Source organism: Herpailurus yagouaroundi, unplaced genomic scaffold (assembly GCF_014898765.1).
Source record: "Herpailurus yagouaroundi ecotype Mexico unplaced genomic scaffold, PumYag 161, whole genome shotgun sequence".
NCBI lineage: Eukaryota > Metazoa > Chordata > Mammalia > Carnivora > Felidae > Herpailurus > Herpailurus yagouaroundi.
This window is the reverse complement of record NW_024412402.1, coordinates 7,660,744-7,673,126: the sequence shown is the minus strand read 5'-3', so window position 1 is coordinate 7,673,126 and position 12,383 is coordinate 7,660,744. Positions and strand designations below refer to the sequence as shown.

Genomic DNA, 12,383 nt, shown 5'->3' with positions numbered 1-12,383 from the left:
GGGGTCCTGTATTTCTATATCTTCTGCTATTCCAGGTGCAGAATTGGACATTCAACAGTTGCTTCATCTTTTGCTATTGAATTGAATTCTGCTCTCCTCCTACCCGTGCTGTGGATCCTATGGGACATTCATGAGGCACGCTGGCCACTGTCACTAATCTTAGAAGCAACAAACTAGAGCAGATCTGGAGAGAAGCCTGTATCAGTGGATCTATAACCCTTAACTTTTTGATGTGTTCTGAAAGAGATGTTCTGAGTGGCTAGATGGGCAAGCTGCAGAAGGGGCATGGTTTGGGACTGCCTGGGGCTTTCGGTGAGTCTGCAAGGTGTTAGTTTCCGAGAGCAGAGTAACAGACTGAACTCTAAGCTCTCCCAGGATTTGATGGAGATGCCAGAGAGTCCTAGCTGGGTAGGTCCTCACTCCCACTCAGTAAACAACTGACCTGCCTACACCTTGGGAATGTCGACAGCCACTAACAAGAGAAAGTTATTTACTGAGCCCTCCTCCCCTACTTCTATTAAGTGGTCCCTTGAGTTTTCTGTGAGGCGACCAAAGAGCTTAGCTCAAGGGCGTGTGAGCTGAGGTTGAGTATATGTTTCTCCCCCACTCCATTTGTGACAGCTGCAGCTTCTTAGAGAAGTGAATTCTCTGACCTTTCCGTACCTCTCCAACACACTCCTTAACTGGTATAACATAGCGGAAGCTGGAACGTTGGCATCCCCACTTTTGAGAGCACGTTGACTCCAGGCTTAGTTGCATTTGGCCCCTGGATCTCTCTGGGATGAGTGAGGGAGCCACACCAGTGTTGCTTCTGGAGTCCATTTTCTAACACACTTCTTGCTTCTCGTTTTAACTGAGCCATGAGCCAAATTTTAATCGATGGAAATTCTTTTCTCCTTTTTTTTTTTTTTTTTTTAAGGTGATGGGCAGAATTTGTTTACGAAAGACGTGACAGTGATCGAGGGAGAAGTTGCGACCATCAGCTGCCAAGTCAATAAGAGTGACGACTCTGTGATCCAGCTGCTGAATCCCAACAGGCAGACCATTTATTTCAGGGACTTCAGGCGTAAGTTTCCATCTCAATAGTATTAGATGGCAACTTTTTTTTTCCTACATGTTGTCTTGATAAAGAGATTGCCAAGGCCTCCTTTTCTAAATTTAATGTTAGATGCTTAAAGTTTAGTCAATTCTTCAGAGGGAAGAAGAGACATGCAATCATAATCTTTCTACTTAATAGAAACCTTGAATGGTCCCCTTTAAAAGTAAAGCGGTCTTACTTTGCAATAGGAATTGATTGTAGTAATTCAAGGTGAATTGCAATTGAGTCCCGGACACAACAACTCAAATAGGGTAAGGCAAAGAAAATATAGCATTCTGAAGGGTAATCTGTTTGGTTTGAAGATTGAAGTTTCCAAGGCAATCTGTGCCTATGGAGACAAAACCAAACTCTCCTATCACCATAGCCTCTGGTAGATGGAGGTTACCATGTGCTGGAACCTTACCGAATATGATATCACAGAAGCTAATCATTGAAACTCAATTGTATATCCTAGAAATGGTTCAGATGGATGTCTGAGCTTAGCAAGACCAAGAGTCAGGTCTTTTCAAAAAACTGCTCTTTGAGAACATCGGTACCTCATCAAAGCACGTGTAGAGGAACGTCCCTTCCCATCTATTTGTCCCCCTCCTCCCCAACGCCCCAGAACATTCAGGAAGTGTGGAAAGAGTTGATAAACCCAAGGAGCATCTAAGAGGGTGAAGGAAGGTCAAAGGAGAGGAGCCAATCATTCTTAAAGTGAATTTTGGTCATTATAAATGAATCTAGCCTTTGCCAAAATTAGTAGAAGGACTTTAAAGGTGAATGTTTGAAATGAATGAAAAGCCCACAAACGTTACTTTTGTGGTGACTCTGATTTCCTACTTTATCCTCCTCTGTTTTGCTGTTGTGAAGCTGAAGCTGAAGCTGGAAAACTGCAGGCGGGGCCTGAGGCTTTGGGAGGCCCTGGGTCGTGGGCTTCGGGAAGCTTCACCTCCAACCATACCAGATACAAAGATGCATCCAAGTTAAATGCAAATGGGATTGTTTTGTTGTAAAATGTTTTTAAATTGCTTCCATGTTGTTTTTCAAATTACTAATAATGATTTTTGGGGGGTTTCATAATTTGGAAGCACTCTTTTTCAAGGGGAGTACATCCTAGTCTCTGGGCGTCCAGAGGATCCTCACAGCCTGCCCTTCCTTCTGTTTTCATTTTGCCGAACTCCAATGGAAAATCTGATACGATTTATGAGCACGTGCTGAAACTGACAGCAAGGAGCACGTGTGCGTGTGCGTGGGTGTGGGCGCGTGCCCGCGCGTCCGTGTGTTTGCGTGTGCTCTTACACCCACAGGCCCCATGTGTGTCACTTTCCTTTCGGACAAGGTTATTTGTCTACGTGCAGTTATCGTTGAAGCCCAAAACAGTAGTTCAGGAAGCATGAAGAAGTACCCAACAGGTGCACAAAGACTGACTCGATTTTTCTACTCTGTAGCGGCCTTTCCAGTCACCTGACTTCCTCCTCCCCGAGGTAAGGAAAATGGATGGTCCGTCCACTTCCTCCTAATCACTGCCTCTGTGTTTTGTCTCGCAGCTCTGAAGGACAGCAGGTTTCAGTTGCTGAATTTTTCTAGCAGTGAACTCAAAGTGTCGCTGACAAATGTCTCGATTTCGGATGAAGGGAGATACTTTTGCCAGCTCTACACTGACCCTCCCCAGGAAAGTTACACCACAATCACAGTGCTGGGTAAGAGACGCGTGGGGCGCGTCCCGGGAAACGGAGTGGGGTGGCCCTTACTACCGATGGCTTCCAGCAACAAGGAAAAGGTTAATGGTTAATGTTGTTGCTGTTCAAGCCTGTTTTAGGAAGAATCACCACCCATCTTGCTGACTTTAAAAAATAGCCTCTTTTACCAAACACTCTAAGGAATGGCAATCAGCCGTCTTTATAGATTCCATGTGTTCTTGGGCTTGAACCCTCAAGCTTCAGAAGCAAAGATCAAGAGAATTTAGAGCCCTCTGATGAGTCACTCACCACATGAAATGTCGTTGCTTCTAACTACCGGGATTTTTTTTTTTCTTCTGTTCAGGGAAGGAGGAGATGGGCTGCCACATCTCTACCCCGTGGCAGAGCGCGGTTATAAAACCCGCTTAATGATTCTTTCTTCTGACTTACATCTCATTTAGTATTGTTGATCTCCTTATCTTTGGCTTTCCTCACTGCCTTGTGTATTGCTTATGCTCTAGATTATGCTGTAAAAATCATACCCCATGAACACACACTTTGCCACAAATTGCAACCGTTGGACATAAAAGAATTAAGAGTTTCTAGGGAGAGAAGGCTGATAATAAGCAAGGACTGTTGACAGGCTGCTAAGAACACCTCTAGTGAGTTGAATGTCTTCAGTTATGATCACCAGATTGTGACTTTCTGGAAATTCCCAGTAGCTACGTTTCCGTATTTATATTTTGATACAGTCAGCAGATATCCCTGTGTTGAAGATGGCCTGAGTTAGTCACCTTTTTTAGACAAAGCTGTATACCAGGGCATAATACCAGCTGATGTGGATTTTTGAAACTGAGTTTTCAAGGACGTTCGCTCTAACATGAGGCAAGATCTCTGATTTACACCTTCAGAAAGATCATGAATCAAAGTCTATTTGAGGCGGCAGAGTGCAGGTTTTCGGTGTAATGATATGAAGATTAGAAGGAAAGATAAACATGAAGGACGTTTTTGCTTGGTGTGTGTGAACATATATGTATTTATGGATTTACGCGTGGAGCTGCTGCCCCGTTACTTTGTTTGAACACAGCTGTAGAAGGGAAAATACTTTTTTTTTTTATCCATTAAACTGAAACATGTTCCTAGCACTTACATACGTGTTCTCGGTAAGAGGAACACTGATTTCAGGAAGTCACGTTTCATGTCAGGTCATGCAGTTTCTAACGTGGTCTGTGTTTAACGGTAGATGGCTTTAACGGCTTTCAGAGGTACATGTCTGTCTTTAATTCTAGCCTTAACCCGTATGAGACCTGTAGAAATAAGCATGGAAGGATGACTGTTTTGGTATCGTGCAAAATCACATACATGCACTTGAGGTTTTCTGTCCACCTCATTGTTCAGAAGTATTTGAAAACACTGTTGGCTTTTTGGAGTAAGTCATTGGCTGCACAGACTCCAAACTGACCATCCGCCCATCGACCCGTCATCGTTTCTGGCCTTTCCACAAGAGTAACAGCAACAGAAGGGAATGAACTTGCAGCAATTTTGAGTTTTCAGGATATTTTTCTACGTATACCTTGAAACACAACTATCTCACAGAGAGAAATGATAATAACAGAGACTAGCCATCTTGCCCCACTCACAAAGCACACGGGTAAGAATCTAGAATCACAGACCTTGAAACAGACCCCACTGTTCTGGCTCACATCCTTTGTGCCTTCTGGCCTAGGTTGTTCTTAATAAAATCCCAAATGCTGCCGTTTCAAGATTTTTCCCCAAAGGTGCACATCTTTTGTTTTCAGGAGCATAGCTGGCCACAGGCAAGCAGTGACTGCCTGTCAGTTTCCAGTATCTGGTACATTTGTTCTCAGACCCACTGGATCGGGCCCATTAGACTGAATATGCCCAGTGGTTGGGAGTCAGCACAACGGCACTAGACTTTTGAGAGGCATTTATGCCTATAATCCTTCTGGAGGTCTGATTATTCTAGAGGTAATAGGTTCCTGCTTATATTGTGTGGAAGCATTAACTTAAACATACTTGAAAGTAACACTAGTTGATGCTCTCGCTGCAGATATTATGTGTTCATTTAATATTCTTACCATTGAATTGACTGTAGGATTCTTTGACGGAGTGAAATTGTTGTCATCAGTGTTTGAGTCTTTCATATTCCAAAATCTGACAATTTTCACTGGTACTCATCTATTCAAACCTTTTTTCTAAGGTTTAGAATTTTCAGATATTCGAATGAATGAAGAGTGATCTATTAGCGTCTTTGTTTCTATCCATGCTTCTCTGAAAAGGACTCCATATAGGTACTCACATGGCTGTCTACCTTCTCGTTGAGTGGAAGACACTGCTTTTAGTGCATGTGCCTATTAGTTGTTGGAAGCATTCAGGAAAACCTTCAGCATAATTCTAAGAGCTCAGAGGTGGTTATTTGTTGGGTACTATGATGCGTATTTATGTTATCCGTGTAAAAACTGAAAACCCTCCAATGATACCCTGCGTGCATTTGGGTGCCTTGTAGGATATCCACTCACTTCTTACACTTGTGTGAGTTGGTTCCTTTCGTAGTACAGGACTCTCTTTATACCAGTATTCAGGGAAACAGTGGCCCGAGAAATAGAATACGCCGCTTTAAGATAACTATAGTTACTGATAATAGTAGCTAATATTATTACAGTCCTGTCCTTTTAAGATTAGTGTTCACTCTTAAGATTCCAGGAACAGAAGAACCTAATTATTTAAAAGGGTTTGGGAGTGAGATTTCACATACTGATCAGCTTTAAGACTCCTCTTTTGTTGTAATTAACGTGTGACTCATCTTGATATTGCGGATTTTTTTTTAATGTTGTAGGCGTTGATGTTTATAATGAGCACTCTTATAGATTTGAGGTTAGCTAAGAAGAACCTTGACACTTCTTTGCTATTTTCTAGTATTTCCCTTCTGTGATTTTCATTCAGGTTTTCATCTGTATGCACCTCCTTACATACATCTTTGGTTATTTTCATTAATGGCTGCAGGCAGTTTTTACTAAATGTGTCTGTTTAGCAGAGCATGTATAAGTGTATTCTCTGGTTAGTAGCAGTTTTAATTCATTTTTCGTATAAATGGATTTTTATACTTTACTAACCACTTTTGTATTAGAGTAGACGTTATGGAGTTAAAGGGAGAACAAGGGACAATTAACAGACCAAAATAAACTTTAAGTTTTTCTTGCCCTGCACCATTTTTTCAGAAACCCTTAAATTGCCTCATTTATATTTTCCAAAGCTTTCTTGCTTTTGAAAAAAAAAAATCAGAGAGAAGTCACCTCTATTACTGATATCAATAAACCATTAGGACTCACATGATCATATTTGATTTTATGTTTGTAAACCACACGACTCCCACCGTACTTGACTGTTGTTCTCATATTCGTAAAGTCAGAAATCCTGGCCACAATCTTAAGAACATTGTGGACTTGGAAAAAAAAATCACTCCACTCTCTCAGGATGCTCTTCTCCACACTAAACGAGTCCTTTATTCTTCTGCACTGGTCCTGTTTTCCCAGACTTGGGAAATTTTCCATATGTGTACCTTAGCCACAAAGTTAGGTGACGTTAGCTCTTCAGGAAGATAACCCTAGGAGACAGCGCTGCATCACCCTGAAGGGTTAGGGAACTTCACGGTATATCTGCTGCGGAAGAGGAAGAGTTAGCAGGGACCATGTCAAACACTAGTAATCCAGATGAGGGTCTCTTTGCTGCCGGTCAGACTCTCAACCTCCAAAGAAAATCTAAGAGGCATTGGTAAGTATTCCTCTGGCTTCATTTATACCTGACCTTTTCCAGCTCCTTCTTTTGAACCAGCAGACATTACTGGTAATGTGGAAAGAGCACGCCATTGTCTCCGTGACCGTCTCCATCTTGCGGAGAGAATACCGCTGAAGAACACCTAGTGATGGTTAGGAGAAGCCTGTGATGAGGGGAGCTAAAGCCGTCTTCAGGCTCAGCATGAACAAGGAGAGTGTGGAGGAAAGATAGGAACACACAGAAAGCGAATACCCGACAAAGCCTGTGTTGGAGGCTGGGTGTCATCGAGACTTGACAGCAGTACGTGCCGCAGCCTTTTTAACTACTCCTGGGTCTCTTCCCATCAAGATCCCCAGGTTACCACAGAGCGAGCCGTAAGGGTTTCCTCCACAAAGTTGTGCACACAAGCTGGATGCAGCTGACTCCATTCTGTAGTAACTTCTAGGAAAGAGAACGCTATCTATCTGCCCTCTTTGTCATGGCCGAAGAGAACCGCTTTCCTTGAGTCTCCGCTACTCAGTTTGAATTTCCTTAAACTGAGGAATATCTCTTCAGTTACGTTTCTCATTGGGAATCATCGCGTATGGCAACATCAGAAATCACTTTTAGTTTTGTCTGAACCTTGACAAGAATTCTCATTCGACTTTGAGTCCTCCATCTGTAGGGGGACATTCCCGCGTCTTTTACTCTTTGGCGTTTTATCTTAGCGCCTCTTACTTTTGTTCCTCCTAGCTCACCGAGATCTTATTTTCTCTAGGCTTGGGCAGCCTTCTCCTCTGACATTTGCTCTAACAATAGCATTTTGTTTCAATATCCCTATGATACTGCACTTAGAATTGGATAGTATTTGTTGGTCCTAAACATCCAGTCTCTCTGTGTATTCTCCATCAACCATCTAGGTGCGTGATGAAAATCCATAACTGTCCTGATTGTCATCTGGCAAGAATATCTCTGTTAAGGAAATAGCTAGCTGAAGTCGTCCCATTTACTTTTGTAACTGGTTTTCTGTGTCTCTTAAAATGCTGGCAGATGTGCAATTCCACATTGGATGTTAGACTCTCTTTCTGCTTATTATTTATTTATTTATGTATTTATGTATTTATTTATTAACGTAAGCAAGGATAGTTTTTGGCCACGTTTAACTACCCACTTGGGCCATATCACTTGGGCAACACATCCAGTTGAGCAAATGTGTTCTTTTCCTTTTACACGGGGAACAAAGAAGAGGCCTGGTTTTGCTCTAATAGTTACCCCTCCACACACACCCCCTACACACTGTCTTGCTGAGAAACATACGCAACATGTCTGTTCCCTTTTCTGTCGTTCTCGGTAGGAATTTAAGGGCTTCAGTTCAGTGTAAAAGTCTTCCCGTACACAGAATTTTACATTGGGCTGGAACAGTTGGAAATCCCAAATACGTGGTTTAATCCCATAATTTATTGAAGCGGTATCAGAGATTTATTATTCAACTTGATCATCGGGATGGCATGTTTATGCATATTTAATTTCTTGTTTCTCTTCTGAGTTGAGAAACTTATTAATCATAAGTCTCAGAACTAACTGTCTTTGCTTATTCATGGTGGTCAGGGCACATAGTCTTAGATTCACTCTCCTGAATTCAGTATTCTTACTGATTTTTATTTCAAGAAGCTCAGTCTTGAGGTAAGGTTGCACCTTATGCAAAGTTTCACTGCCAACCCAGCTCCATACAAGATAACGTACTTTCTTCACCATCCCCATCATCTTACATACTCTGGATTTGATATTCAGCATTGTAGCCCTAAAATATTTTATCCTGACCATCTTATTCCATATGCTCTAGTGTGTTTTAAAAAGAGTGGCTTTAATTCTGATGTATAAAGTTGACTTGTAAGCACTTAATAGTCTTGTTCACCTCTGCTGTCTAAAATCTGGAGCATGAGATTTTAGAATGTGGGAAAATGACGTGGGAAAATGCAAATTAACTGGCATTTCCTATATTACTGCATCTTCATAGCCAGTGGTTTTTTACCATGCCATCCATTGGAGGTCATGATTGCATTCTGGTGCTCTATGAATATTTTTAACTGAATGCAACTGGTTCCAAGGCACAACTTTTCTACGTGTATTTATGGTGAGTGATTGTTTTAAGGGACTCCAGGTCTTTGATTCCAAAGCTGGTTGTCTTTGGAATCTTTTATATGAAGATTGAAATCCAAGGGTTGAGTTCAAGGAGAAGCAGTCCTTTCACATCCTTCCAGATAAGGATGATAATTTCAATAGAGTTTACTCATCTTACGTTTGTATCTACTTCCTGTTCAATTTTCTAATAACCGATTGACAGCTCATCTGATACCTACATTGTTACAGCTTGGTCATTGAAAAGTTAGGGGAATGGGAGAATGGGCATTTTTTATAAGGTGACTTTAGGAGAGACATTCTAAACTCACAACTCGTGCATGATATGATTCACCTTGTTTGATAATGGCTTTGTACTTCTTTTTTCCCCTCTGGTAGTGGTTTGTTTTAAATTCCCATCAGGAATGTCCGTTATTTGTCTCCTCTTTTTGATAGCAGTGGTGCTAGTTTCTAATGAAAAGAAGGCCATGTGCAGAAATGGATTCTGTGTTTAAAAAGCGCACATGTTTAATTTGTAGTCCCACCACGCAATCTGATGATCGATATCCAGAAAGACACCGCAGTGGAAGGCGAGGAGATCGAAGTCAACTGCACCGCCATGGCCAGCAAACCAGCCACGACTATCAGGTGGTTCAAAGGGAACAAGGAGCTAAAAGGTGAGGCGTGGGCTGCCCCTGTTAGTGGGCACCTGATTCCTGCAAGGGCATCTACCTTTGTGGAAACGCAAGATAAATGCAAAACATGCCCCTAAAACAAAAATATCCATATAAGTGTGGTGTATAATCAATTGCTAAATGCATCTGAAGCCAAAGCCTAAGGACACTTTATTGAATCTAATGCATATCCTCCTTATGTGGTTTGAGGGTTTGTGGTGATACGTGTTCCTGGATATTTATTCCAACGCCCAGAAAGAACTAGACTTATACACCAGAACTCTTTAGACCGGGAAAAGGTGTTAGAGGGGTCACTGAACTCAGGTTCTCATTTACCCTGTGACCCAGGGTGGGTCAGAACCCCAATTTCTCATGTTACACATTAAAAAAAAAAAAACAGTCTAACAGCCTCCATGCTGAACTCCAGGTCATTCTAACATGCCTTACCGCACTGTCCGCTCACGGACCATGTGCTTTCCTGCAGGGACAGCTCTGCCAAGTGGACTAAGAATTTTATCTTCACTGTGAATCTGCAGGCCCCCCTTCTCTCATGGCACCTGTGCTTCAGTTGCCCGTTTCACCAGCCCGTTCTTTTGCCAAGTTCCCAGTTTGTGACAGCAGCACAGGCAGATCCTGCAAACATCTGCCACCTTCGTCATCGCCGCGGCCACAGCCCGTCCCCTATTTGACCCTTAAGTGTCAGTCATCCTGAGTTGTAGGTACATGTCGGCATTCTTATCCCTTTCCAAGTAGTCCCCGGGGGCTAACCTCCTCTGGTCATTGGACAGAAATGCTAGCTGTGTGCCGCAGTTTCTGCTAAAATGGGGATATTAATATTACAGATTTTATGGGATTCTTAGGAAGATGAAATGAGTGAATGTTTGTAAAGCTTGTAGCTGGTATCTGGGGCAAGGTAAGTGCTCTGTATGTGCTTGTTAAATAAATCAGGAGTGCCAGGAAGAAAAGAATAAGCCCTTTTAGAAAGGGGATATAAAAATCTATATCTAGAAAGAGATAAATCTATATATAACGGCTTAAGTTTCAAAAAGCTTGCTCTGTTTTAATCTCCTATTTCCTAGGTATGGTTTTGGAAGGAAGGAGTTTCTCATTTCCCCTCTGCTTTTCTAAGTGAATTGAGCCATTAAATGTGTACCAATAAATACAAAACATTAAAAGAAAGTTAATGGTGCGCTATGTCCCGGGGAGTGCTGAGTTCAGGAAAGGGGCCACGTTGGCCTATTCATCCCATCCGGAAGCCTCCTCCCTCCTTTTCTGGGTGTTCTTGGACATGTCTCCCATCTGGCCCGAAGCCTGTATCTGACTTTGCTCTACCCACCGCCACTACATTTTCTGTGGTCTTCCAAAAGTCTCAGAGTTGAAACATTTCAATTACAATTTCAATTATGTAAATCCATTTAGTTACTTTCCCTCCTAATTGTTGCTGATGGGGTGGGCAGAGGGGCTTGTTTATATCTCTATTCCTGATTGAATTACTTAGGAGATTTGGATGATGTCCTGGAATTTTTAAACCGCACGACAGCCTACTAGACGTTTCAAGTTCAGATGGTTGTAGGGGTGAAAAGCGCTTCTCTTTTCCTCCTCCAAAACGCCGTCAGCAGTCAGATGGCACGGTGGTTCAACTTTCAGCTGCCTTTTGGTGGGAGGTTTTAAGCTAGAAGGCGCATATGTAATACAGTTAAATTAAAATAGTATATATTATGTGGGGTTGCAATACATCTTACCTACTATCCTGCAAGGTTGAAAAGTAGGAAGTTATCATTTTATCCGTGATCTACCCACAGCTTACCCTGCCCCAGGTGACTTCCATCACCTTTGTTAAAATGGCGATGGTGGGGCAGGCGAGCAGTGGGGAATATATAAAATCAGGGTGACAGAAATTCACTCGACTGAGGTCTCGGTGTATCCTGTGTCCCCCAGGCAAATCGGAGGTGGAGGAGTGGTCAGACATGTACACTGTGACGAGCCAGCTGATGCTGAAGGTTCACAAGGAGGATGATGGGGTCCCAGTGATCTGCCAGGTAGAGCACCCTGCCGTGACCGGAAACTTGCAGACGCAGCGGTACCTGGAAGTACAGTGTGAGTACCTGCCAGTGCGCTCGGGGCTGCCTTAACCAGGTACCAGAGACGGCGTGCCTTATAAGCAGCGGTGATTTCTCTCTCACAGCCCTGGAGGCCGGAAAGTCCAAGATGAAGGCCAGCCAGCATGGTTCTGTTCAGGAGAAAGCCCTTTTCCTGGCTCTCAGCCACCGCCTTCTCGCTGCGTCCTCGTGGGGCGGAAGCGGCTAGCGCCCTCTCTGGGGGCTGCTTTCCAAGGTCCGAGGGCACTGATCCCGTGCGTGAGGCTCCGCCCTCAGGACCTGAGCGCGCAGGCGCCTCCCAAAGGCCCCGCCTCCTCAGAGCCTCAACAGCGGGCATTGCGACTTCGACAGACGATTTGGGGAGGGCGGGATACACAGGTTCAAACCGCAGCGGTACCCGAGTATTTTATACCGAGAACGCAGAGGAGCAGTTGCCTAGAAACATTTCAGAAGCCATTTATTGAATACATATGTTTTATATAGTATAGAGTTTATATCTTGTTGTCTTAGTAGTAAAATAATCAAAGGATTATTTTCCTGAAACGCTGCCATGTTATCGACTGCCAGTGAGGATTTTCAAAATACTGCGTTTAACCCAAATGCAAAACTTTAAGATGATCCCAATCTGTTCTACCACATGACTTAATTAATTGCCTTTTGTGAATATTGACTGTAATCATTCCTTTGTGAACTTTACAACCTAAGGTGATCCCTCCCACTTTCTTGGCCCCATCAGAAGTACTGAATTTTCTTTCTTTTTTTTTTTTTTTTATAGAGGGGCTTTTATTCCCATTTTGCATCAGCATGTCGTTTTCCATTGCACATCCTCTTCCTTTTTCAGCTTAAAGTGTAGCAATGAGTTTAAAAGTGGAACTCTTTGAGATCAGTGCCACCATCTCAGTAGCTTCATCAATAGCAGCTAGATCGTGGTGAGTGGGGTTGTCTCCTCACTGTGCCC

The 12,383-nt window shown here is 42.9% G+C and overlaps 1 protein-coding gene across 13 annotated transcripts in view; it reads left to right on the top strand.

Moving 5' to 3' along the window:
• The window catches only part of CADM1 (cell adhesion molecule 1), a 331,439-nt gene that overhangs the window by 262,899 nt on the left and 56,157 nt on the right, over positions 1–12,383 (top strand). For all 13 annotated transcript variants that reach the window (XM_040483091.1, XM_040483092.1, XM_040483090.1 and 10 more), the window contains exons 2-5: positions 920–1,066; positions 2,629–2,781; positions 9,192–9,329; positions 11,265–11,423. In XM_040483091.1, the coding sequence (XP_040339025.1) occupies positions 920–1,066; positions 2,629–2,781; positions 9,192–9,329; positions 11,265–11,423 (597 nt within the window). The remainder of the gene's footprint in view (positions 1–919; positions 1,067–2,628; positions 2,782–9,191; positions 9,330–11,264; positions 11,424–12,383) is intronic.